General features: G+C 43.8%; 2 protein-coding genes across 3 annotated transcripts in view; one reads left to right on the top strand and one right to left on the bottom strand.

Annotated features, from left to right (window-relative positions):
* afap1l2 (actin filament associated protein 1-like 2) overlaps positions 1 to 26606 on the bottom strand; it is a 42249-nt gene that overhangs the window by 7979 nt on the left and 7664 nt on the right. Inside the window, exons 2-9 of one of the 2 annotated variants that reach the window (XM_080517255.1) lie at positions 22100 to 22228; positions 14903 to 14968; positions 12008 to 12099; positions 3492 to 3603; positions 2539 to 2622; positions 2012 to 2223; positions 733 to 912; positions 564 to 650 (exon numbers count right to left, since the gene is read on the bottom strand). In XM_080517255.1, the coding sequence (XP_080373381.1) occupies positions 564 to 650; positions 733 to 912; positions 2012 to 2223; positions 2539 to 2622; positions 3492 to 3603; positions 12008 to 12099; positions 14903 to 14968; positions 22100 to 22228 (962 nt within the window). The remainder of the gene's footprint in view (positions 1 to 563; positions 651 to 732; positions 913 to 2011; positions 2224 to 2538; positions 2623 to 3491; positions 3604 to 12007; positions 12100 to 14902; positions 14969 to 22099; positions 22229 to 26606) is intronic. The other variant, XM_080517256.1, reaches the window with a different exon arrangement.
* Positions 9668 to 11240, top strand: LOC308145465 (kelch repeat and BTB domain-containing protein 13; the record flags this gene model as incomplete). Its single annotated transcript, XM_080516920.1, has 1 exon — positions 9668 to 11240. One exon carries the CDS (start codon positions 9668 to 9670, stop codon positions 11189 to 11191), a length of 1524 nt encoding a protein of 507 aa, XP_080373046.1. The 3' UTR covers positions 11192 to 11240.

Here is a 26606-nt window from a genome sequence, read left to right as displayed (position 1 = left end):
ACTGTGTTAATATTGTGTTAATACTGCATGAATACTTTGTTAATACTGCATTAATACTGCACTAATACTGTGTTAATACTGCATGAATACTTTGTTAATACTGCATTAATACTGCACTAATACTGTGTTAATACTGCATTAATACTTTGTTAATACTGCATTAATACTATGTTAATATTGTGTTAATACTGCATTAATACTGCGTTAATGCTGTGTTAATACTGCATCAATACTGTGTTAATACTGCATCAATACTGTGTTAATACTGCGTTAATGCTGTGTTAATACTGCGTTAATGCTGTGTTAATACTGCATTAATACCACGTTCTCTTGTTGCACATGCACCTTTGCAGTTTTATTGTTTAAACAAAGCAAAGTTTCGAGCCTCAGATTGGAACTTTGTTATCTAATATCGGAATTGGTTAATGACAAGTCGGCTTTAGATTTTCATTAGTCACTCCAACCCTAGTTTTCCTTCAGCGGTGCTTATGGAATGCTCCGTGGCGCCCCCCAGAGGAGGGGAATCTCCTCTCTCTTGGTCAGTGAATAACTTTGAAGTTCACCTTGGTGCAGATGAGCCGTGGAGAGTCGGACACTGAGTGTTGAGGATCACAGTTTTCAGGTGGTTTGGGGCTGATCTCTTGAATAACCTAAGCAGCAACAAGACATGCATGTCATTATTTTTATAAAAAAATAAATAAATTAAAGTGAATTATTGAAAACTGCCGTCACCTTCAGCCACTGCTCAATCTGCTCTTTGCTCTGCAGGCCCAGCACGATGGCCTCGCCCCCCACCGGGAAGATCTTCAGCTTGTGCTCTTTCCTCTTCAGCTGCTTCTCCTTGGAGGTCACAGTGCAGCCCAGCAGGCTGACGTCCAGCAGGGGGGTCTGCTCCTTGGAGCTCTTGTAACACTGACAGGGACACATTTTGGAAAACATGTTATGATTAATCCAATGGAACTTCATTGATAAAGCGTATTTAAAGACACTGCAGTGGACCAAAGTGCTGTGCAAAGAATACAGATGATGTAAAAAGGTCACATAAAAAACATTTCCGTAAAAGATACAGACAATTCAATGAAACAAACGAAAAGGATAAAACAAAAGGGTCATATGAAAGACATTGCAAGATGAGTAAAAAAAACGGTTGAATAAAAAGCCAACATTGCACAATGTCGAAGGCCAAAGACAACAGGTGGGTTTTAATGCCTGTTTTAAAAACAGACAGGAAGTGGTAATTCACTCGACAACTTTGAGGAAATGACTGCAAAGACGTGGTGTAATTAAATAGGAATTGGTGGTTTAAATCTAACATACATTTATGTAAAGCACAACTTCAATGAATTATTTTATTATTCATTATTAGTTGCAATAATACAATTTTTCTTTTACTTTTTTTTTTACTTTTAGATTTCAAAAAATATTTATGCACAGTTTAATATGTTGTGTCTTTTATTATTTGTATTTATTTTTCTACTTTCTATTGATGTGCTTGAATGTTCTTGGACCTGTTTCTGCAATAAAGATTATAGAATGAATGAATGGATTACTTTGGTTACCGTTACAGTGCAAAAATTGAATTTTGTGCAGTTTATTGGGCTTAAAAGTTCATTTTCTCTCTCTCTTTTCTTTTCTTTTTTACAATTTCTGTGGCTGAAATGGGTCAAGGCTGAAGTCAATGCTAATTTTTCCTTTTACCCCTAAAAACCCTTAAAATTACCAGTAAAAGAAGAGAAAAACACCAAAAAACATAATAAAAATAATACAAAAGATAAAAATAAACTTCTCCAGCTTGACGGAATGTAAATATGACAAAGACAATTAAGTATAAAAGCACAAAACGACACGTTTCACGATCCCATCAGTTGTGGAAAACACAGGAAGTCAAGCCAATACTTCCTGCACGCCATTGCTACGACCATGATGCAATGCGGGAGCTTGTATGTATGACATCCCGGCGTTGATGGAGGGCACCTGAAAGCCCCCCCCCCCCCCCGCGGTCTCCACCCACCAGCAGACGGTGGTCTTTGATGACACACAGCTGTTTGGCCCACTGGCCGAGCCACTTCTTCCTCCACAGGAAGGCGCAGATGCGAGCGTCCTTCATCAGCTCGATGGACGCCTCGGCCGACGGCCACTGGTGCTGCGCCGACGGCGACTTCCCGCGCGTCACCTCCTCCTCGTCGTAGGACTCGTACGAGCTGCTGACGGCCTCGCCGTCGTCTGAGGAGCAGGGACACCCAAGAGGCGGTGAGCACAGCGCCACCAGGTGGGGGGGGGGGGGGGGGGGGGACGATCAGTGAAAGCATGAACAAATGAGGTTAATGTCTGATTTCCTGTAACGGGATTTCTCAAGCAATTAATCAAGGAGGTGGAAAAACCAACAAAACATGTATTTAATGATGAAAGGTTTGGAATGAGGGTGGTCCTGGCGGGTGGATCGGTTGTGGACATGCCGGCCATGCTGGAGGATGAAGTCAACATTTGGGACATGCCGGGTTCATATTTCGGCACAACAAACACACGGGTGCGAGCTACCCCTGGTGATAACGGCATAGACCACACTGTCCGAGCTGCGCACTCGTATCCACGGCCCCGAGGCGAGGCCGCGACACTCCACATCTACAAAACGCCCACAAAAGAGAGGAGGGAGAGGCAGACGGCACCATTGGAAAAGTGGAAAATCTTATCAAAGAAAAGCTTTATAATCCTTCTTTGATCAGGGTTAAAATGCCACGATAACTGTGTTCATATTTACACTTCAAAATATGTGTTATGTTGACAGTATTTTTTGTAGATACAACATGGTTTTATTTTTTTTGGCTGCAAATACCCCAATTCAGAATAAACACTTGCAGATATTTCAACATGTTGAACCCTCCAGGCCCTAAAGGTCATTTTTGTCTGTTCTGACTTCATATTTCACAATTTAAATAGAAAAAACGGTTTAACTTGGTGTCCTTTTGTTCAGCACAACCTCACCTATGTTATTCTATTCCATCACTGTTGATAATCTGCATTAATTTGAGCAATTGAAATAACACACGTCCTGCAAATCAACATGTAAACAAACCTACAACACCCATACGGAACGGTCTTGTTTGTTAATAGCGTCTCTGTAAATGTTCTGTTTATGTGTACTCAAGTTGAACCACTCTTTCATTTTCAATAGCTCCTGTGCAAATATTTAATTTTGTTAAAAAAACAAACAAAAAAACAAGTAGAAAGTGACAGATCAGCTTATGGAGGAAATAAACATGGAGCTTATTGAGCAAACAGCTAAAATAAACAACAAAGTTGATTCAACCATTCACCAGTGATCTACAAAACAATATCTTTTTGCGTAATAAATGTCAAACAAACCATTTATAAGTCGTTAACAAATAAATGTTTTGTGTGAGTATTACAGCACAAAGTAGACGACCGGTCTGACAGTTCCTCTGCTGGCTCTGAGAAACAGAAGAAATGTTCCACTGGATGAGAATTCTTACCGTTGACAGTCTCCTCATAGGGCTGAGCTTCCTCATAGTAGCTCTCTGTGGTGTTTGTGCAGGCTGGAGATGGAAGGGCAGGCAGAGGGAACGGCTCCCGGCTCACCGCGCCCTGGACGATCACACAAAGAGGAGGCGAAGAAGACAGAGTGAAACACAACATTTTAAAAAGTCAAATACAGGGAATAATGTAAAATCCAACATTTTTATCAGTTCTATTTTCTAACTACTGTCCATATTGTTTTTATACAAGCGTGAGTGGGAGCCTTTGGGAGGTGCAGCTTAGTAGCACACACACACACACACACACACACACACACACACACACACACACACTCACACCCACACACACGTAAACATGTGTCATCCCTCCAGGCTGAACATGTGGTTAGTCTGGCTGTCACTTCAGGAGTAAGTCGGGAATTCCTCATGTAACCAATCCTCGCCTGACCCGGCGCACACGGGAGTAAAACGTTTGCCTCCAGCGGGATAATAGATGTGTGTGTGGGTATATGTATGATCATGGAAAATTGTGTGTGTGTGTGTGTGTGTGTGTGTGTGTGTGTGTGTGTGTGTGTGTGTGTGTGTGTGTGTGTGTGTGTGTGTGTGTGTGTGTGTGTGTGTGTGTGTGTGTGTGTGTGTGTGTGTGTGTGTGTGTGTGTGTGTGTGTGTGTGTGTGTGTGGGCTCAGTGGCTTTCCTGAAATCAGTCTGGCTTCACTTTAGTTTTTACCACACAGGAGATGAGGAAGAAAAAATAAAAAGGAGACATTTGGGGGCAGACGGTCGACGTCACTACAGTTGGTAAATCAGCAGTATATTCTGGAGCGGCACTTGGACTGTTTTTCTAATATTATTTCTTTTCTATATGTCTTGCAAGATGTTAAAACTCTAAGAATTTACATTAGTAAACCACTTTTAACCCCCATCAACCTGCACCGCAGGCGCCTGAATGTCACGCTCCAGATACTTTGTTCAACTCAACAAAAAAAAAAGTGTTAAAATATCATTGTTTCCCTATTTTTTTATGGCGTTTATGACATTTGTTGGTTTGAATCCCACCTGGGTCGATGAGCAAGGCCTTTAATAGTCCTTCAGCTCAGGTCCTGTACACACAAACTGAGAAATCACGGAGAGCCTTTGTTCAGGATTGTTTCAGGGATTCATACCTCGACTTCCTGGGCGACGTCTGGGAATAATGGAGGTATTCAAAACAAAAACAAAAACTAGCGCCGTGTCAAACTTCAAAGGCAGTTTTTGTTTTCCTCTTTGATATTGTGAAACTGAATATTCTCTCGCCAGCCAAGAACGTCTCCAATCTCATCCAACTTGTTACCTTATCATCGTGTGTGTGTTTTTTTTTTTTAAGAGGTCATTTTAGAATGATTTCATCACGTGTCTTTTAACAGGCATTAAAAGTTCAACCATCTGATTCATAACTCTGCTGAAACATCAGCCCGCCAGCTTCGTCTTCATCAGAAAACACTCTTCCTCCCCACAACCTGTGACCACAAGTCTTGGCGCTATCAGGCCTCGGCGGCGGCAGACGGGAGATGGGAGATATGCAAGTTTGGTCTTGGTGCATCCTGGGAATGAAACGGAGCCGTCAGCTGGAGAAGTGTCGGCAGATGAACTCCAAGGTGTGACGCAAAGCGATGGCTGGTGGGGACGAGACTTCCTCGCAGGGAGGATGGTTCTCAGGCCAGACAATACACGTCTGTGAACTGTTATACGAAAACGTTTCAAAAACATCCAGCAGCTTGAAAAGCAAAAGCATTGAGGACAAGCCTCGCGGGGACACAGCTCGTACGTTCACGACGACGGGAGTTGGCGGAGTTCTCCAGAGGACTGAAAGAAAACCCTGCAGAGGGAGATGGATGGCAAGAAAACGTCTGATGTCTCCTGCACAGACTTTTCTTTCCCCCTTCGTTTCTCACTTAAAACTCTCGTTATCAGCAACGTCAGGGACTGTGCTTCCACTTTCTCTTAGTCGATCTATGAAATGAAGTTTCGTAGTATTGCAAAGTTCAAAATGGAAGAATTAGAAAATGAATGGGCGGAAGAGTAAAAATAAATGTTTATATTCTGCATCAAAACATCCTTATTTTGTGTCAAAAAAAAAAGTTTCCCTGTGATTCGGAATAAAGAGGGAATTCCCTCACTTAACCCACTTCCAGTAACACGGTGCAGATGCTGCAAGTTGCCGTAATAACTGGCGTCATGTCGCAGTGATGAAGACTTGTGTAATTCCGCGGAACGCGTGGGATGGGAAACGTCACAGGGAAACGTATGGGGAGAAATGTTATCGCCTCAGTTTGAGGAGGGTAACATGAGGTCTGCATGATGAGGCTATTCAAGTATTTCGTAATGCAAGTGTCAGTCAAAAACACATAATCCAAGTTGTAATTTGCTTTAGAACAGTGTTTTTCAACCTTTTTTGAGCCATGGCACACTTTTTTCTTTGGAAAAATCTGGAGGCACACCACCACCCGGAAATATTAAAATGTGAAACCCTGTAGCCTATATTAACAATATACATTTCCCAATTAATTTTTTTTTAATTGTGACTCCCTCAGTGTGAAACCTGGACCTGATGGATGAAGAGCTGAGATCCTGGTTCACATTCTTCCTTTTCAAAAACTTCTCCATCACTGTCACTGACACAGTACTTTGATACAAGATGGTAGCAGGAGGTGGAGATTAACCACACTGACGTCTGTTAAGTTTCCATTTCACCGGCAAAGTTCTGTGCTGCCATCTAGTGGTTGAAGAAAGAATTATTATATTTTATCATGCACAATTGCTGATTAATCATGCGCATCTGCTACAGGTGAAGGAAAACACATAAGCGGCATATAATCCGCTGTGCTCAACATGTCTGCAGATCTACAGGAAACTGTCGGCCTCACAGGAAACTTTGCAACGTTGGGGGCCTCGCTCTTGTCACCTCTGCTGCTGGATAGAAAAGGTCAGAAACACTTGTTGCAGCATGTCAGGCGTAACAAATGTTCTTTTGTGGTTTAAGTTTTTGGAGGATGCTGTTATGAAAAACATTGAAGTGTCATAGATACAATTCCTCGAAGTAATGTACGTTGCATTAACTTTGTGGTATTTCCACGTGGGGAAAATGGTTAAATAGCATCGCTGAATGTAACTCGGGGTCACTTCTGCTGATGCCTGATCCTCCGGTGCGTTTGATGAGCCCGAAATCTCGTTTCATTCCATGTATTCTGTCTGAAGGTAATTAATAAATGCTTGCTCAAATCAATTAATTTCCTGTCTGTTCATCGAACTCAACCAACACGAATAGAAACTAACCAGTTTTCTAACCAGAGTATTGTAGCGATCAATTGTTCCGTGGCGCTCGCCACAGTATTTATACACGATTACTCTACACACTGTTCTCACAGCGGCTGTGAGAGTAAATGTTTTTTTTTAGAAAAAATGTGAAATTATATAATTTCCCACGGCACACCTGACTATATCTCGCGGAACGCCAGTGTGCTGCGGCACAGTGGTTGTAAAACACTGCTTTAGAATGATGTCATGTTGAGCCAAATGTAGGTTAAGCTGAGAGGTGAACATTTGGGTCACTTGGCAGGACTGAATTCTTCAAACACGCGTAAATGATGACGATGAGCGGACGTCATTTAGGTGTGTCGGCCATGTTGGCTCCGGGGCTGCACTGGAAGATCCAAATGACCAAATGGAAATCCAGCAGAAGCTGATGTCATGTCCAGTAGGCCAGCACGCAGTTCCAGAGGTTTCAGGGGCGTATGACTCTCAAACGTTTTGTAGAGTTTGGAGTAATACTCATGTCAGAATCGTCGACAAGCACTTGATCCACAGCAAATGTGCTGAAGCCTGGAAAACACTGCTCGCAGTGTCAAGTTCCACACAAGCCAGTGAGCAGGATGTATTCATCGAGTAACGCTCTTCTGGTGCTCGGTCTGTCTGAGTATGAAGACATTACACAGCAAGTCAAAGAATCACACAACTTCATATCCACAGGAAACCCTGCGGCTGAGTTATAATAAGTCTGTCAAAAAACACTCTTCGTGTTAATATGTCACACTGCATACACAATTCAAGTTTCACCTTATAAGAAATGATAGAATGTAAATTAAAGAGCAACCATTTCAAGGGAATTACTGTAACTTTAGCTGAACTTAATGAGTGAATCAGTCATTAAACTGGCCCACGACAGCTCAGCTTCAATAACACGGCTGTTAAATATCATTAAAACGGGAGGAACTGCAGGAGAACGTTGAAAGTACGACAATAATTACATCCGCAGTCATTATTGAACATATTCACATTTTGTCATTAATTGCTTTTGCTCCTTAATGAAAAGATGTCTGTAGCAGCGTTTCTGCGTTTTCAAAAAGTTCCACCTGGCGAGCCATTTCCAGAAAGTTGCGTTTTCAGCGACTCTGAGCAACGTTGTTGTGTGAACGGACACTAAAACTGCAATTAAAGTTTAGCATTTTCATTTGAATTTGTTGTCGTGTAAACGAGCCTGAAGTCTCAAACTTATGACTCATCCGAGGGGGGCGGGGCTTAGCCAAGGGTTAATTGTGGCAGATATTAAAAGTTTACCATTCAAATTGCTAAGACAAATTTGAAAATGTGCATCTTTTTACACACAAAAATGAATTAAAAAAAAACCCATTAATTGCTAGAAGATCAGACTTCTTAAAAAGAAACTTGCAGTTACGTTGTAAATACACATTTTTGCAGGGTTGAACCAAACTGACCATTAAGTCATGGAATAAAATGTTGGCCACCATTACTGATTCCGTCGACGTGGAGGTTATATCTCCCTGATAGTAAGACAGTTGACAGGAAATTGTGTAAAATGCTCCACAGTGGAACAAAAAGAAAACAAAAAAAAAGAAACCCCAGCAGTTCAAACATCTGTTAATAATTAAAACAAAAAAAAAGTCAGGAATTCCTGAGCAGCAGAACCCCCCCCACCCCCCCCCACCACCCATTTAACGCATCTCTAAAGCTAACTTGTTGTTTGGGTCACGGCCAAAACAGAGGAGGTCATTCCTGGAGGAACCGGACTGATGAAAAAAAAAAAAATGGAGGGAGCCATGCCAGGTGTGTGTATGTTGTCTCCCAGAGGACTTCAGTTCTTTAATAGTCACTTAAGCCCTTTCCTTTCACTTCTCTCTCTAAGACCCCCCCCCCCCCCCCCCCCCCCACACACACACACCTTCACCAGAGAAACATGGACGAGAAGGAATGGATTGAAGAGCCAGAGCATAATAAATAACAAAGCAAGAAGGGGGGGTAGTGGGAAAAAGCCCCTGAAAAACGAACAGTCAAAGGAACATGGAAAATCCCTGGTTCCCATGCCAAGAATCCAGCACAGTGAAAACACACACACACACACACAGTGTGTGTGTGTATGTGTGTGTATCTGCAAGCCTGCTGGGAGCTGAGAGCAAAGGAGAAGGTAGTGATACAAAAAAAAATCTACTCAGTTATCTACTCAGCTGAGCTTTGGAGGGATCGTGGAGAAATCTTCTTACCCGTCCAATATTTGTTACATGCATTTTTGTGGGGGGAAAAAAAACAACCCAAATCTAAAAGCAGCTTTCTATAAAAAAAAAAAAATAGGAAAGTAAGGAGCACATGTGTGGCAGGAGGGCAGCAAGAGAGAGAGAAATTCACACGACTCAGACTGTGTTTATTTTCCTATTATTCCCAGGACCACTTGGACCCCCCCTCTAAACCTCTCGTGGTTTCGGCTCCAGATTGATACGAGATTTGTGGCTCTGCACTTTTACAAGCAACAAACAGCATGGAATTTATAACTCTGAATTGTAAAAAAAAAAAAAAAAAAAAAAACCCAGCAAGTACAAAATCGAAATAAGCATGACTTTACTGCGATCACAAAATCATGAATAATTCAGCGTACCCTCGCGGTCATGATAATGACCAGTTGCCGACAGCCCCGTTGCCGCTTCCAGTGCATGTCAACAGTTTCCCTCTGTCCCGCCTGACGCTTGCGAGTGGCGCAGCTGCTATCTATAGTCCGCCTCTATTTTCAGACCGTGCAGACGGGACGCAATGGAAGTCACACAAACCTTTATTTACCGCGCTCTCCAAGGGAAAAAATGGCTAATCCACGCTCCAGTCACACACTGAGGTTCCGCTTTAAGAGATCATGGGAGAAGCGGAAGGCCTGGGAGTGGACCGGGACCTTCATGTGGAGAACTCGACTCTCGATCTGGGCCGGGTGAGGGTGAGGGTGGAGGGGAGCTGCTTCACCGTGGAGCGGGAGTTCCTCGGGAGGCACAGCGACTTTTTCCGTGCTCTTTTTCAGTCGGGGATGAGAGACAGCCGGCAGGCCGAGCTCCACCTGAGGGGAGGGGTGCAGGCGAGGGGTTTCCTCGCGGCGCTGGCCGTCTGCAGGGGAGAGGTCCCCACCCTCGGCGAAGCGGACGAGCTCCTGGAAGCCGTGGAGTGCGCCGCTTTCCTGCAGGTGGCGCGTTTGGTCCGGCACCTGTGCGACATCGTCGACTCCGACAACTGCCTCCTGCTTTACCAGGCGGCCGCCGTGTTCGGCGTCCGCGCGCTGTTTCACAGCGCCGCTCTCTTCCTCCGCGACGCTTTGGAGGACCTCGGGGAGGCGGCAGAAAGCACAATCCCGGAGGAGCTGCTGAGATACTCTCAAGCGTTGTCCCCCACTGCGTACGTTGCTTTAGGCACCCACTCTCCTTCGGTGGAGCTGCTGCACGACTCTTTCAGGGTCGTTTGCCACCTTGATGAACACGCAGGGGAGTGGAAGCATCTAACCAACCTCCCCACTCTGTGCAGCACCTCCATGGCCGGCGTGGCGGTGCTCGATAATCGGCTGTATATCGTCGGGGGCGTGTACGGTTACGGCAAGGACACGGTGGACAGCGGCTTCTGCTACGACCCTGAATCAGGGGTGTGGACGACTCTGCCGGGCCCCCAGCAACCGAGATATGATTTCACCTTGCTGGGACACGAGGGTCGACTGTACGCCGTCGGAGGGGAGGTCAACAGACGAACCATTTCCGCGGCAGAGAGGTACGACACCGCAAAAGGCGAGTGGACGATTATACAACACGCACCGAGACCCGTTGCGTCGGCGGCCTGCGCCGTCGCACGCCGGCGGATATTCGTCTGCTTCTGGAAACCGCCGGACACCACGGACATCTTTGAATACGTACCGGCCAGAGACGAGTGGAGGCTCGCCACCACCATGATCCGACGTCAGAGCTACGGCCACTGTATGGTGGCCCACAGGGACAATCTGTACGTGATGCGCAACGGGCCCGGCGACGACTTCCTGCGGTGCCTGATGGACTGCTACAACGTCACGACGGGCCAGTGGACGGCCATGAGGGGACACTACATCAACAGCAAGGGGGCGCTGTTCACCGCCGTGGTGAGGGGCGACTCGGTGTTCACAGTGAAACACATGCTAACTCTGGAATACACCATCGCCGGAGATGGATGGAAGCCCCGCAGGCAGATGAAGGGCTTTCCAAAAAGTGGCTCGCTGTGGACGTGTTTACTCAGGCTTCCCAAGACGGGGCCGGCGATACCACAGCTGGATAAAGAAGGGGAAGAAGAAGAAGAAGAAGAAGAAATGCATTCGCCAGACGTGTCGGGGGGATTTGCGGAAGCCGAGCCACACCTGAGAAATCAACTGTTATAAACATCTTTTCTAGCTCTTAAGCTTAAATATAAGTCCAACAGTCTTGGGCCTTAATCTCATTGCGTTTGCTTTTACATCCACACACCAAACACACGTGCTCATACTCACCATCTCCCCTGATTAACAACAGCTGCTACTGTAGTTTATATTAGGAGGAGAGACTCTGCATGTGTGAGGAGTGACAAGGTTCAAAGGGCCTGACGGGATGTGCTAAACCTCTCATTCTTTGCCTTTTTTTGTTTTTTTTTGTTTTCCTTCCTGAAGTCACACTGGGCCGATTCAGGAGCCACCAGTCTTCCAGTCAACATAAAAACACACACTGCAGTGCTCTCTCACACACACACACACACACACTCCCGAGCAATCGCTTCTCCAGCGCTTGCTGCTCCCCGGAGAGCTTAAGTACCTGTTGCTGTGGGAGAATACATTTCACACAGCCTCAAGCTTGCGACTCTGAGGGTTTGTGGGAAATGAGACCACATTTATTTTGAGTAAAATACAATGACATTCTATCTCGATACGTGACATCCACTCATCTCGAGGAGGTGCTTGAAGGCCGTGTTGATGCTGAGACGCAAGGCAAGACGAGACAAGAAGAATCTAATTTGTCTGCGGCCTCCGTCTTTACACGGACGCCTGTCGCGATCCCCGCTAAGCCTTCTCACGCACTTGAGCGCATTCAACAACCCGGCCGGGGTCGGTTAAGCCATCGTCATTCCGATCGCGGTGGCAGAGGCTTGAGAAGTTGTGCGCGTGGATGAGCCAAACCATTCGGTATGCTGTGCAGCTGACGGGAATGAGCTGGTGTTCACTCACGGTCCTGGGGGGGGGCAGGTCAGGCAGGCTCTTCTGCGGCACGGGGACGTATTTCACCGCCTTTCCATTCACCAGCGCGTCGGGTCTGTCGTCTGGAACGGAAAAGGTTGAAAAGTCAAGGCATAACAAGATCAAATTCATTAATAATGAACACATTTAGGATCTTGCTTGAATTAATATCAATCTTTCATAGCAGGCAGATTGGAAAAAATGAAGAAAAAAAAACCAATTATGCTGACATGTTGTATTTATTGTGAAAGGTTCACAGGCAGGATACTTGTTTATAGATATTGAAAGTTTCGTTTTGGGCTGAGACCCAAGGGATGATGGTGTTTAGAATGATCTTATTGAAGAATCTTTAAGAAAACTGTGAAGTATATTTTTGAAAAACGTTTCCACATGAGGATGCATTTTTATTTTGAAATATTAAAGTCGAAGTATGAAGTTTTTCTTTTTTGAGCATGTTATCTCAATATCTTAGTCGGGAGCATATGGATATCAGTGACTGCGACGGTGCAGCGCCTCCCTGATCATACTTATCTGATGCCGGAATATTAATTCGTACACTGGCCGAATGGAAACGGAAGTAATGAAATAGAAACTCAAAATGTTTTAATGTTTCTATCTTCAACATCCAAATTGGACAGATCGTCGTTGACAAAAAGACTCAAATTGAGGTGATGTTGTTGTCTGTGTTAAAAATGTCCCGCTGATTGGACAGAAGGATGGAAGCTTATTTAACAGTGGTAAAAAGTGCTTTTTGTGTTTTCGTCTGATTTTCATGCTTATTTGCTGGTGTTGAATTCCACCGTGTTTCCACTCTGGTTGCCTGACACTTGATTTGGAAATGGAACGATTCAATTTTAACTGTAATAAATGTTGAATAACCTCTGACAAGCCAACTGAAGTTGTGTCGTTATGGAGAGATATTGTATTTGTTATATAAGTGAAATTTAAATCCATATAAAGAAGGCAGATTTTGAATATAATTAAATCACAAGGCATATTTGAGTAAACTTCAAGTCTGTTGATGTAAGTACCTTAAGACCAGCACAAGGATTCTGAACCCTTTATTTCACAAACAACAGTAATGTCTGAAGTGTCCTAATAGCGATAGGGGAATTAAAATAGTTTTAGACATTGAGATACGTGCAGGATTTCCCCCTTCTCACTAGAACATTAAAACTGTTGGGTTTTGTCCCTTTGACGCCATATTTTGCAAAATGCATTTTCTGATATTCTGCACACAGCACTCATTAAAGATCCCCGATACAACCCGGCGACAACAGTAGACCTTATGGCGTTTCATACGTACTCTCGGTGTCGGCAAGTAGCAAAGGGTTAGTTCTCAGACTCGTCCTTTAAAAAAAGTATATCAGTGCATCTCTAGGTCAATGCATTCAAAGCGTCATATTTAAATGATTTCTTTGTGTAATTAAACAAGGACACATACTGAGTTGTGCAGAAACTGAAGCCTGGCTACTTCTTTGCACCCTTTAGAAGGTTTCCCGCCAAGCTGAGCTAATAATTTGCACAGTTAATAATCTTCTTCGGAATCTTTCTCCTACAATAAATGTAGGTATTTTGTTGCAATATCATGCTCGTAAGAGAGCACGTACAGGAAAGACATCAGTTAATACGACGACGTGACGTCCTATACGTAGCCTGCATGTGAAAGTTTACCGTGAGGTCAGTGATTAGGAAAGCGCAGCTCGCCGTCGGCCCGTGTGAAACGAAGCTTGTGCGGCTTCGCCGGCGTCGTTGCAGAAAATATGTGTTAGGTCTAACTGCTCTGCTCAAACCACATTCTTCATCACCGTCCAAACAAAACAGGTCAACCTCAGATGGTGAGGAACTTCGCAGAAGCAGACAGGAAATGGTGGTGGGCGAGAGGGGGGGGGGGGGAGGGGCGGACATTATTTCTTGCTGCAGCTTATCATGTCTGTGTTTCAGTGGAATCTAAATTGAGCGTGAGATTTAATAACACAACAAGTATGTGCTATCTGACCCACTTGGACCAAGTGAAAGCTTCAGAACTGTTTTGTTCCGGCGTTTATAGAATTTCTGACCATTTGTAAAAAAGTAAAAATTCTTGTGTTTGAACATTTAAATATAAAATGATAGGATTAGTTTCTTTTAACAGGTGGAACGCTGGGTAAATTAAAACTACCATAAAGAGTGTTTTAATGGAACGTATTGAAGGTGTAAGCAGCTTTCAGGTTATTTAGATCTTTAAAAGACAGAATAAAATTAACTTCTTTGATGATAGATTTAATATTATAACAATAAACACTCAACTAAGAATAAAAATGTAATGCATGGTGATGGAGGAGTGTTTTAACTATATGTGGGGTTATGGTTAAACTCACTCTGGGATTGCACTGAATGAATAAATAAACATTTTGTGGATCAAATATTTGGTAAAATAATGACACAATGTTCTGATAGACAAACATATTCACAAAGGAGTTGGAGGAATTTATGAAATCCCGCCGCTTCTCCATCAGTTATTGACAATTAAAATGCTTTGCTTCCTGTATGACCACCTATAAGATGTTCCATCTACGTGAAACATTTTATTTTTACACTAATATTCAAAGAAAAGTGCAGAAGATGGTAGAATATTAGTTTGTAAAACAGCAAGTTATTGTGAAACACGTTCAATCGTTGTTGACCTTCAATGTCATCCTTTTGATCAAACCAGCAGAAAGAGAGCTTCTCTTCTGTAGATGTCAAATAAAGGTGGTGGAACAATCGCTGAAGATTGCAGTTGAAACATGACACAGTCACAGCTCAAATCTCCATATTGTTTCTGTACAATTTCCCCCCTTAATTAAAAAGAAATCTCTTTCAAAAGAAAGCATCACAGTTCAAGAAACCTTGTAAAAGTCACACCTTTCTCGTCTTGTTCCTTCCCAGGAACTAGGACTTTGTTCATGTAGATGTACTCCTCATCAGTACCTGCACGCAAACAGGAAATCAAAAGAAAAGAAAAGTGGTCAACAGTTGACAAGAAATGCACTTCAGCCCATATCACTTGACTTTGTGAGGGCGCCACAAACAGTCCACCTTGTTGAACTGAACGCGGCGTACCACAAGATGCATCACCACCTTAAAGGTCGGAGGATATGATGAAACTAACATGTTTCTCACCCGCATACAACCTGCAAAGGGCTCACGCTGGTATATCTGCTATATGTGTCACTGTCCAGGACAGAATTTGAGGCGTCACGTTGATTTTTGACGACGTACGACGCGTGGAATGAATGCATGAAGTCTCATTGAGTTCTTACATAAATTGGTTCCGTTAAAAATACGAGAGAACCCGATCTCTTTAAGAGAAATAAAAGACTTGCTGTGTAAATGTGGTCTAACTGTTGGCGGGGGGGGGTCAGAGGGATTACTTTTCCATACATGTTTTTTTTTCTCTCTCTTCAAATCTTAATCCATATGCACACATTCAATCAAATGAAAGGAATGCATGATGTCTCAAGACAAGTTCAAATGATAAGATACGTTTCAGTGCAGAAGAATGTAAACAGTGAAGACAGGTGGAGACGACATCTAAAGACTTATTTGATTTAAAATAAAAGTGTCTAACTAAGAAATGATTGTGAATTATGAATGGATAATAACAGCTATGAACAATAATACGTTGTAGTTCGGCCTGATTGCTCAAGCAAAAGTAACTTCACAAATGTGTACGCATTGAGGGCTGAGGGAGGACGAGTCTTCCTCACCACCGTTGAAACTCTTCATTCCAGAGTCAAAATATTTATACTAGACAGACCGGCTATCAAAGCCAAATCGAGCTTTCAAAACTAACTTTAACATAACTTCTTCTGATTTAATTTCCGGTGGAGTGGAGTATCTCAGACTCCTCAGGAATCTGAGCGGAGATGTTTGAAGCTCTTGATGTACAGGAGGCAGAATGCTTTCGCTGCACGCCCACGCTGTAACCACACTGAAGAGGGGGGAGCACACACATATTTTTGCTTCCTTTATCTGTGTGAAGTCTTTTGTACTTCCGACGGGAATATCTGATGGTACCTCAGAGCAAATCAAGCTTTCATCACATTTGTGGGAAATCCAGGATAAAAGGGGAGATTGTCCAAAAACAAGAGAGTCATTGTGTAGAAAGAGACGGGACCATTATTGACACCCACTCCTGCCGCGGTGAGCGTTCAACAGACATTAGTCACAGGACTCCTTGCTCACTGTGGATCACTGTGCCACTGCTATCTAAATATACCATCTGTTAAAGGCTACCTGCATTCCCAAAGACGAGCATTATTACTAAAGAGGCAGTAGATTAGATTGGAATTATTCTTCAAGTATTGGACTATTGATTTTCTTAACCACTCATTGAAAACTAGATTCAATCAATTCATTTGGAAATGATTGCAGGTTTTGGTCATATTTATCATTTTCAGGCTGCATTTCAAGCAAACATATGTCGTGATGAGAGTTTGACAGATCTGGATGTAAAATTAGCCAATCCAAATCAAAAATAATAATAAAAAAGAAAAAAAAAGAAGGTTTCATCGTGTTTATTGATGTAAATCACTTCTATCAAAATTTATAAAAAAAAAAAAATGTCATAGGAAAATAAGTGACTGAACTACTTAAGAATGTTATAATGTACAAAGACATGAGACTAGAAAGACATTAGGACATGAAGACAAGGAAATAATGGCAGAGACGATGTCAGGACATCAAGATAGATCGGAGGTCGTGTGGCTCTTCAGCCCTTCTGTATCGGCTCCCTGGAGCTTTCAGAATATGGAATGCAAATTTAGTATTTTGTTTTCATTCCACAATGGCGTTAAAAAATGATCTAATCTCCAGATTCAAAACATAAACATAAGGTGAAACAGCGAAAAAAAAAAAGAAAAAAAAAAGAAGCCAAAATAGCTGGATTTGATAAAAATGGATACAATTTAATGTCCAGGTAGACTGGAATTTGGAGTCTTGGTGGTACTGCTGCATTTCTTTCAATTTCTTTCACTTCTGGTCGAATTAAAAACATTAAATTATCGCGAATTTACTATTTTGACAGAAATTCAACATTGGTAGAAATCTAAACTGTATTTAAACTTCATACTGGATCAGATAGTAAATTTAAGCACTGTTTAAAAACTGACTTCAAGTTCAAAATAGTTTTAAACCTTTCCTCATTGTAAGGTTATTTAAAATGTAATTTGAAGTCAGATTGGGATTCAGATTGAGACTGGACAAACGGATTTAACGTGGCTTTTCTTTGTGGTGAAATCTAAATATCATTGGTGTGACTTGAGAATGAATCGGAAATCCAAAAACCTCCCGACACAAACCTCTCGCTATGGAGAGGAACAGCGTTTGGTTTGATGCCACTGGGACGGCGGTGCAGTAATTACAAGCCGGGGGAGACATCGCCATAACACCGCCACACAAACCGTCTGGATGAGCGTCTTTTCTCGAACAATAAACTCTGAGCTTGTGCTGCAGCGGGCGCCAGCTGTACTCTGACCTGCTATGGGAAGTTGTTCCGGCGCGGCAGCCCACTTTTCAGAGAGGTTGCTTGACTGAATTAAATATTTCGGCTGACTAAGCTCGTACCCCGAGAGGAACTCAAACACAAGTCCCACCTTGGGCGATACTCTGGAGATACTCTCCTTTGAAACTGATATCATGAGGTGAAACCAAACAGCAGCGGAATAAAACTGATGTTTTGCCTGTACAGTGAAAACAGATTTTCAGAAAGTAGGGAGGGGGGGGGGGGGGGGGTGGACAGAGTTGAAACGCTATTAATAAACTGCTGCTCAAAGGAAGTGAGCATCCCCAGAGGACAAACGCAGCCTCGGAAAAATGATACTGCTTGGAGCCAGAAGAGGAAGTCTGGGGAGATGAGTCCAGGACCTGAACATGGAAAAGCCTGACTGCTGGTGTGTGTTAGTGCACAGCTCTGTGAGAAAGACCGAGGGCATGCGAAATTTATCTCTCTCTCTTTTTTTGTTTAACTATTTTCTGTCAACTCAGAAGTGAGGATGACTAAAACAAACATTCAAGTGAAATGAGGCTCGGTGCCGTGCAGCTTCACGTTGCGACACACTGATCCTCGCCCTTTGCCGCACTCCAGTAACCGCAAAACATCCCAAAGTCATAAAGGTCAGCCTAATGATTTTGCAGAGGCGGCTGGAAAACCTTCGAATCCAAGTCCTCCTTAGCAACAATGATGGGGTAATGTCAGTCAGATCTAATGGGAAAGGGAATCTGAGTGTAATTATTACGTTGTGGTTCGTCCGGAGCTTTAAATAGCAAAATAATAGCAGAGTAGACGGCTTGATGGCTTCGCTCAGGCCAAACTGTGAGCCTGTTAAAGTGTGGGAAACACAGGGCACGACCACATGTTACATAAGGTGCTCCGCATAAAGGCAAGACTACGAGTCGGTCAGTCTAAACAGCTTTTCAATGAATGTAAACAGTTGTGGTTAACCTTCAAACATAGAAACTAGCCAGGCATTCACTTAAAACCACAGTATTAGGAATTTATGGAGACAGCATTAAAGGTTCAGGACGACTGATTCTATTGTTATTAACTGATTCCTCTAATAAAGTGTTTTTACGGTGCTCTGTAACCGAGCAGCTTTAACTTAAAAAGTCCCTTTGGATCAAGGATGAAGTGGTGACTTAGTTTTGTTAATGGAAATCTGTTTGAACTGAGGTTTTACACACACGACCTTTGTGGGCAGAATCGGCTCTATCAGGTCAGCCACATGTGGCTCTTGGGGAGTGGAGCCCTCACCGGCTAAGGTGAAAGCAGTCACTGCTTTTCCGCGTCCGAAGACCATCAAGGAGTTCCTGGGCATGGTGAACTTTTACAACCGCGTCACCAGACATGCAGCTCAGCTGATGCGGCCGCTGTATGAAGCCCTGAGGGGCGGAAAGGCCAAGCAGGACGTGAACTGGTCCGCAGAGAGGATCCCGGCTTTCGAAAAGGGCAAGGCTGCGCTCTCCAACACCGCCATGCTGGCCCACCCATCTCCCACGGCACCGGTAGCGCTCACCACCGATGCCTCGGACTACGCAGTGGGGGCAGTATGTGAACAATGGGTGGCTGGAGCCTGGCAGCCTCTGGCGTTTTTCAGTAAGCAACTGCGCGACAACGAGAGGAAGTACAGCACGTTGGACAGAGAACTTTTGGCTCTTTTCCTCGCCATCCACCATTTTAGGTTCCTGTTGGAAGGTCGGCGGTTTACTGCCTTTGTGGACCATAAGCCCCTCACCTTCGCCATGTCCAAGACCTGGGAGCAGATTTTCTCCTCCTTCTCCTGCACTTTGGGGAAGGGGGAAGCGGTGTCCCTCGCTAATATCTTGGCTTCGGGGGATGTGTACCAGCGGCTTCTGGCGGAGTTTCCCGAACTGACAGTCCCCGCCTTTTCAGCCGCCATCGTCAAACACGGAGTGGAACATTACATCCCCACGGCTGGGCCGCCGGTTTTTGCTCGCCCCCGCCGACTGGATGCAGCTAGCTGGCGATCGCTAAGGAGGAGTTTGCCACTATGGAGAGACTGGGTATCGTGCGGCGCTCTGACAGCCCGTGGGCATCACCATTGCATATGGTCCCAAAATCTGATGGGAGTTGGAGGCCTTGTGGGATTTTCGGCACCTTAATACGGTCCCGGCACATGATCGGTACCCTGTTCCACACATCCACGACTTTTCCGTCCACCTGGCAGGGAAGGTAATGTTTTCCAAGGTGGATCTGGTGAGAGGCTACCACCAGGTACCAGTCCATCCACAGGATGTAGCCAAAACTGCAGTGATCACACCTTTTGGACTGTTTGAGTTTCTGCGGAAGCCATTTGGTCTGAAAGGTGCAGCACAAACGTTCCAGCGCTTGATGGACTCCGTGTTAAGGGGCTTACCTTTCCTCTTCGTCTATCTGGATGACATCCTGGTGGCCTCGCCCGCGGAGCACCTGCTGCACCTGCATCAGCTGTTTGAAAGACTGCAGGAACATGGACTGATCGTGAACCCAGCTAAGTGTTTTGGACTCTCAGAGTTTCTGGGCCACCATGTGTCCGCACTGGGAGTGGTCACCCCTCATGGGGAACATCAGTTGAGATCTGACGTTTTCTAGACTCAGACCTGGTTCAAGCTTCTTCATGTAACTCTAATTAAATCACATTAGTGTGGAAGCACTTTGCATGTTGGGCACTGCCATTAGTGAGGACATGGATGAATAAAGAAAGGTCTTCTAAAGTTTAGAAGACCTTTCTTATTATAAGCGATTTTTCAGTGTGGCTTGATGATTCTTTTGCATATCTCGACGGAACTTTACTACAACATTAATACAACGTAGTATAAACACTAATGCCTGTCTGAGACCAAAGACAATAGAAAAGAAAAAGCTCAGTTAGCTCAGTTGGTTAGAGTGAGGTGCTAATAATGCCAAGGTCCCGGGTTTGATCCCCATATGGGCAATGCAGTTTTTGGCCCCCAATAGAGAAATTCAGTTCTTTTTTTAACCCCCCCAACTCCGTGATCGCTCCAATACTCTTATAATAATAATCTCCACCTCCTGCTACCATCTTGTATCAAAGTACTGCGTCAGTGACAGTGATGGAGAAGTTTTTGAAAAGGAAGAATGTGAACCAGGATCTCAGCTCTTCATCCATCAGGTCCAGGTTTCACACTGAGGGAGTCACTATTAAAAAAAGAAATAGGGAAATACTTTTTTCTGTATTTATTTGATTCCTGTTCAAAACATTGATGAGAATGACTTTATATTGTTAATATTGGCTACAGAGTTTACAATTTTACCATTTTCAGGTGGTGGTGTGCCTCCAGATTTTTCCAAAGAAAAAAGTGTGCCTTTTCTCAAAAAAGGTTGAAAAACACTGCATTAAAGAATCATCAAGCCACACTGAAAAATCCCTTCTTTTACATATCTCAACGGAACCTGTCCGAGACCGAAGACAAGAGAAAATAAAAACTCTTTTTTTTTCCACACCCAAAAAGTGACTGGTTTAGCTCAGGTGGTTAGAATGTCGTGCTAATAACTTGAAGGTCGTGGGTTTGATCCCTGTATGGACCATGCAGTTTTTTGCCCCCAATAGAGAAATTCAGTTCTTTTTTTAAGCTGCTTTCGTACCACGTTGTTGCGTAATGACGAAGGTGTAAAACCCAATTTTTACTCAAACTAGTCCAGAAGAAGTCAGGTTTTTGATGAAACCTTCCATTGCTAGCGCAACATAGCACGTCTGTTCGATTCTTGCACGTGGCTCTGAATGTTTCCAAGCTCTGTAGTTTAACTGAGTCAACGCGGCTTTAATAAACATGAGTTCAGCGATATGTGCAGCTAAAAAGCGCTGCCTTCTTTAAACTTAACCAAAACTAGATAAAGCCTAGATAAAGGTTACCACCATACAACGCAACCTTCTGTAAATGAATTTTTCATATTGGTGACACCAAACACAGGAGATCTCATTCCTCAACCCACACTCAGTCAGTCAAGTTTTCACATCTCAGACATTTCTATTAACCGTCTTTCCTGCATTTACTAAATGTATTTTTCTCCCCTGTCAAATTCACATAAAAAAAAATCCAGCAACCTCCGTTCAACACGTGACATTTGGTGACACCAATCAGTGAATGAAATACATTAAAGCAGTGTTTCTCAACCACTGTGCCGTGAGATATAGTCAGGTGTGTCCAAAATAAGCATGTACTCTCACAGCTGACAGCGGCTGTGAGAGCAGTGCGCAGAGTAATTGTGTATAAATACTGTGGCGAGCACCGCGGAAGAATCGCTCTGAGTCGAGATGCTATTCTGCCAGCTGAACACCAGAGGCTTTTATTTTGACATGAACACACATAATCCGAATTTCACAACAGAATGACACTCCACAAAACACATTTCTCACTCATGGTTTCACACCAACATCCAACAAACCAAACTAGACGAAATAATGAACTATCTGAACCGAGGAACAAAAACACAACACAAGCACACACCAACACACACAACAACCCCAACAATAACCCTCCATAACCTCCGGCAAGACATAACCTGAACTCCCGTCTATGTTTTTGAGTGTTTGTTCTCACCATTTGGAGTTCTGTAGGACTGGAGGAGATCTGACAGCAAGCCCTTCTGGATGGTGGCGTTCCCACTCAGAGTCTCCTTGTCCAGGATGAGTAAGAAGCGGTGGAGCTCCATGAGGAGCTGGTCCAGCGCTGGAAGCACAGACACACAAAAAAATGTGAAAAAAAACCCAACATTTTAAACATTCCCAGAGACATTCCTTGGCAGGGAAATGTTTAGACAATGGCATGAAACCAACACCTTTACAGTTCCCACAGTCGAGGCAGAGAAACGTCAAACGCTATTATACTTTCATTTCTGGCTGAGATCTCTCTGAAATACACAGATGTGTATTTTCCTGCTGATTCCGGTTCTTAGTTTGCGGGCTTTGCCAGAATCTTACACGGGAGAGACTATTGGGGGTTTGCGGCTGACGATTGTCAATAAACAGTTAAGCATGTCGTTCGCTCACTTGACAGTTGCAGGCCTGCTTGAGGTTGCTTTTGGGGGAGTTTAGTGAAAGGTCAAGTTCAGAGGAGGGAGGGGCTCGCTGCTGAAGTCTGGGTGCAGCCCACACACATCCTTCAGGGGTCAGCGCTGAGCTCACAGGCCCCTCCGCTGTGTGGGGAGCTCTTTGTGTTTCCCCTCCGCTGTCTCTGGGACGCATGAATGGGCCTCTTGGCCGAGTGGGCCTCAGCGTGTGAGCGCTTCACAGACGGGGAAAGACGGGAGGGCGGAGAAGAAAAGACTCTATTAATGGAAAAAGCTGGGGCAGGTAGCACATTGAAAGAAGAGACTGTCGAGGGAGATGATGTCAACAGCTGTACGAAACAGAAACGTCTGCTGATGATACAGGAACATAAACACAACTAGAAACTGTCGACACAAATCTGACAATCACAGAGAGACACCAGTTCACTTCATAAACATGGTTTTTGGGTGTTGGAAGAAAACCAGAATGTCCAGAAACACAAAGACAACATATACAAACTTTGCACAGAACTTTGGTCAAATCAAGGACAAACTACTAACCTCTATGCCACCATACAGGCAGCCGCACCTTATATATGACATAAATACTGTACATTGTGTACAGTATTTTCAAATGTGAAATATGGAAGTGGTGGGACAGAGGTTAATGAACTCAGCTTGTACCCAGAAGGTTCAATTACCTAGAGAGTAACACATTTTGAGATTTATTCGGGGGCGTCTATATTCTTTGAAAAAGGTTAAACACAGATGAGGGATGAAACGGCACGTATGTTTGTTCAGTAAGGGATTTTCTGTTGAAGGACAACCTGATGAATCTCGAATGGCATCAGATTTTTTATTTATTTATTAATTTTTTTGCTGAATCTGTCCAATTTACAACATTTACAACAAGTACTTCTTTATTATATTTTTTTAACCATTTATCTGTGAAAAATTATCCTATTGCAAAACTGGACTCTGATGTCAAATGAAAATCTAATAAAAAAAAAAAAAAAAGATAGGAAACTGCTTGTTACTGTTTGAACTCTATTAAAACCTTGTTATAATGACTGCTTCCGGCCCAAACTGCTAACCGAGCTGTGTGTGTGTGTGTGTGTGTGTGTGTGTGTGTGTGTGTGTGTGTGTGGGGGGGGGGTCCTTCCTTGAAAACCACACATCAAAGGCCGTGTTACAGAAAAGGGGGTGATTATTTTCTTCTTCTTTTTTGCAGAATAAGGTGTCAGACGCCGGTAAGCTTTGCCTCAACAGAGATGACGCGAGGGGCTTTTTCCCAAAGCTACTGCAAGCTGGGTTGTTTTTAATGACTCCTACTCAAGCTGAGTCAACTTCTGCCGAGAGGCCCCATGTGAGGAGCTTCATCGTGGAAAACATCATCGGTTTGAACGGATACACATGTGATACTCATACATACTCTTTTTTTTTAAGCAATTACAAACGACTAAAAGGCCTAAAATTGACCACTCTGGCCATAAATAATGTGGGTTAAATGATTAAAGCCAGAGTGGAGTCCTGTTTGGCTGCTCAGTATGAAAGTAAACATTTTTCCTGCCTCTCTTCCTTGTGTGTTTGCGGAGATTGACTCAGATGGCCTTTTGGATTGGGGGACCCTGGGAAACGGAGTCAGCTGACGGGGCAGGGAGGTCTGAAGCCGGCCTTCTCTGCGGGCTACGAGCTGGCCACACGCCCACTGCACATCCATGGAGTGGCCGCGGCCTCCGCAGCATAAACAGTTCACTTCTGTGGAATGGCCAAGAGGAATCTGAGAGACCATCAAAGTTCAAGACGACCGCAGGGATGTTTTTACTGTGGAGAAATCAAACAGTAAAAAAAAAAAAAGAAGAAAAAAAAGCAGGTAAGAGCTGACTCCCATCATACTTAGAGACAAAAGTCCCCAAAACTCCTACACTGTGCAAAATCTAATTTTCTCTCTCTCACGATTTCCTGATTTGCTTCAATAAAACAGAATAACTGAGCGCTTCTTTGTTCCATTCCTCCACACGTCCACACTTCCGTGGTCTGGTTGCGCCTGCAGGAGAGTCACCAATGTGCTGCAGAAGATACTCGGTAGGGAAAACATCCCACCCTAGATTATGCTCAGCAAGTGTTTCCTGCATTATCAGCTGAATGTTTACACTGCATGACCCTGCCTATGGGCAACAACAAAAAAGAAAGAGAAAAAAAACCTGTCATTCCTTAAATTTTGGCTGAACTGAGATCGAGTCAAAAACAACTAGAAGGATGTACACTGCATTTGAACTTCAAATCATATCTCATGCTCTTGATTATTCACAAGTAGCAATGATGTGATGTACAATACGATAAAAAAAAGACCCCGGAGATAGTTAAATATATAAAATAGAATTGAAAGTTATCACTTCTGGAGTCGAGCGATTTGAACTCTTATGCCAGAAGCACATTATATTGCCAAAGGCATTTGCTCAGCTATCTAAATCATCGATTTCAGGTGTTTCAATCACCGCTGCTGCATCCAGGCCTCACATCACCATCGTCGGGTGCAGTGGTGTGAAGCTCACCGCCACTGGACTCTACAACAGTGGAGACGTGTTCTCTGGCGTGGCCAATCACACGACTCTGTCTGGCGATCTGATGGACGAGTCTGGGTTTGGCGGTTGCCAGGAGGACGGTGCTCGTCTTGACTGCATTGCACGAAGTGTAAAGTTTGGTGGAGAGAAAGGGGGGGGGGGGGGGGGGGGGGGTGGCGTAGGCTTGATTTTCAGGCTCAGCCCCTGAGGTCCTGTGAAAGAAACTCTTGAAAGCTTCAGCGTACTGAAGACATTCTGGATAATTTCATGCTCCCAATTTCGTGGGAACCGTTTGGAGGCGGCACCTTCCTGTGCCAACATGACTGCACAGCAGAGCACAAAGCAAAGGTCCGTAAAGACCTGGAGGCCGTCCTTACCTCAACCCCGTAGAACACCTTCAGTTTGAATTAGAGTGGAGCGACTGTGAGCCAGGCCTTCTCGTCCCACATCAGTGTCTGACCAAACAAAGGCCAAAACTTCCCTTAAACACTCCTAAACCTTGTGGAAAAATAAGAGCTGTTATAGGTGCAGAGGGTTGACCGACACCTTATTAAATCCTATGAATTAAGAATGGGATGTCACTCAAGTACATACATGAAGGCAGGCAAGCGAATACGTTTAGCAATATAGTGTATTTCCCTGGTTTCATCCTGAGCTTGCTCTTGCTGTGCATGAATTATCTGCAGTGGAGTCCGAAACATGCATATTATGTGAATTGATGTGACTTTTACCCAATGTTGGCTGAGATCGTCTCCAGCGCCCTGCTACCCTGAACAAGATATCAGCAAGATAGATGCTGGAATAATCTGATTTTACAAGAGAGTCAGTCACACAACAGCTACACCAATCCATTGGAACACGAATAACATTTAAGTTCAGATCTTAATATTGTCTGCTCAGTTGAGCTTTTTGTGTGGTTTTTTTGGTAAATGATTTGTATCCTTTGTGTGTTAACAAAACGTTTAGCCCCTAACCAGTTCACAGAATAACACAGCTCTTTTTCACATTATGCCAGATTCTCTTTTGGCAGGTACTTCTAATGTACTCACACTGGCTGCTTTTTAAAGTTTCTCCCAATTCCCCACAACGTCTCCCTCCATCCGTCCTACTTTTAAAGAAACTCCTCAAGTTGCAGCATATATCAATTCTCGCTCCAGGATATTTCCTGTGTTTCACTGTTGCAATATTTGTGCTGCTTTCAAGCATTTTTACAATGACTTTGATCCAAACGGCCCAAAGTCCAAATGGGTATAAAGTTAAAGAAAACAAAAACAAGTGGAAATATGAAATGATGATATCGCTTCAATCGGATGATGCAATGAGGACGGCTGCGATGTAAGCTCCACTCTCTCGGCTTGGAGCTGCTGGTTGAAGGTCTGTTTGGGTGACTTCCTCTACTGTGGTGCAGATGTTGGCAATAGCAGCAGATGTGCTTGTTTTTCTTAAATCCGGCTAACAAGGGAAAGCGACATAGAATTGTGACTATTCATACACC

The sequence above is a fragment of the Blennius ocellaris genome, assembly GCF_963422515.1.
Source record: "Blennius ocellaris genome assembly, chromosome: 21".
NCBI classification, from domain to species: Eukaryota; Metazoa; Chordata; class Actinopteri; order Blenniiformes; family Blenniidae; genus Blennius; species Blennius ocellaris.
The sequence above is the reverse complement of the archived record's forward strand: the minus strand, read 5'-3'. Positions and strand labels throughout refer to the sequence as shown.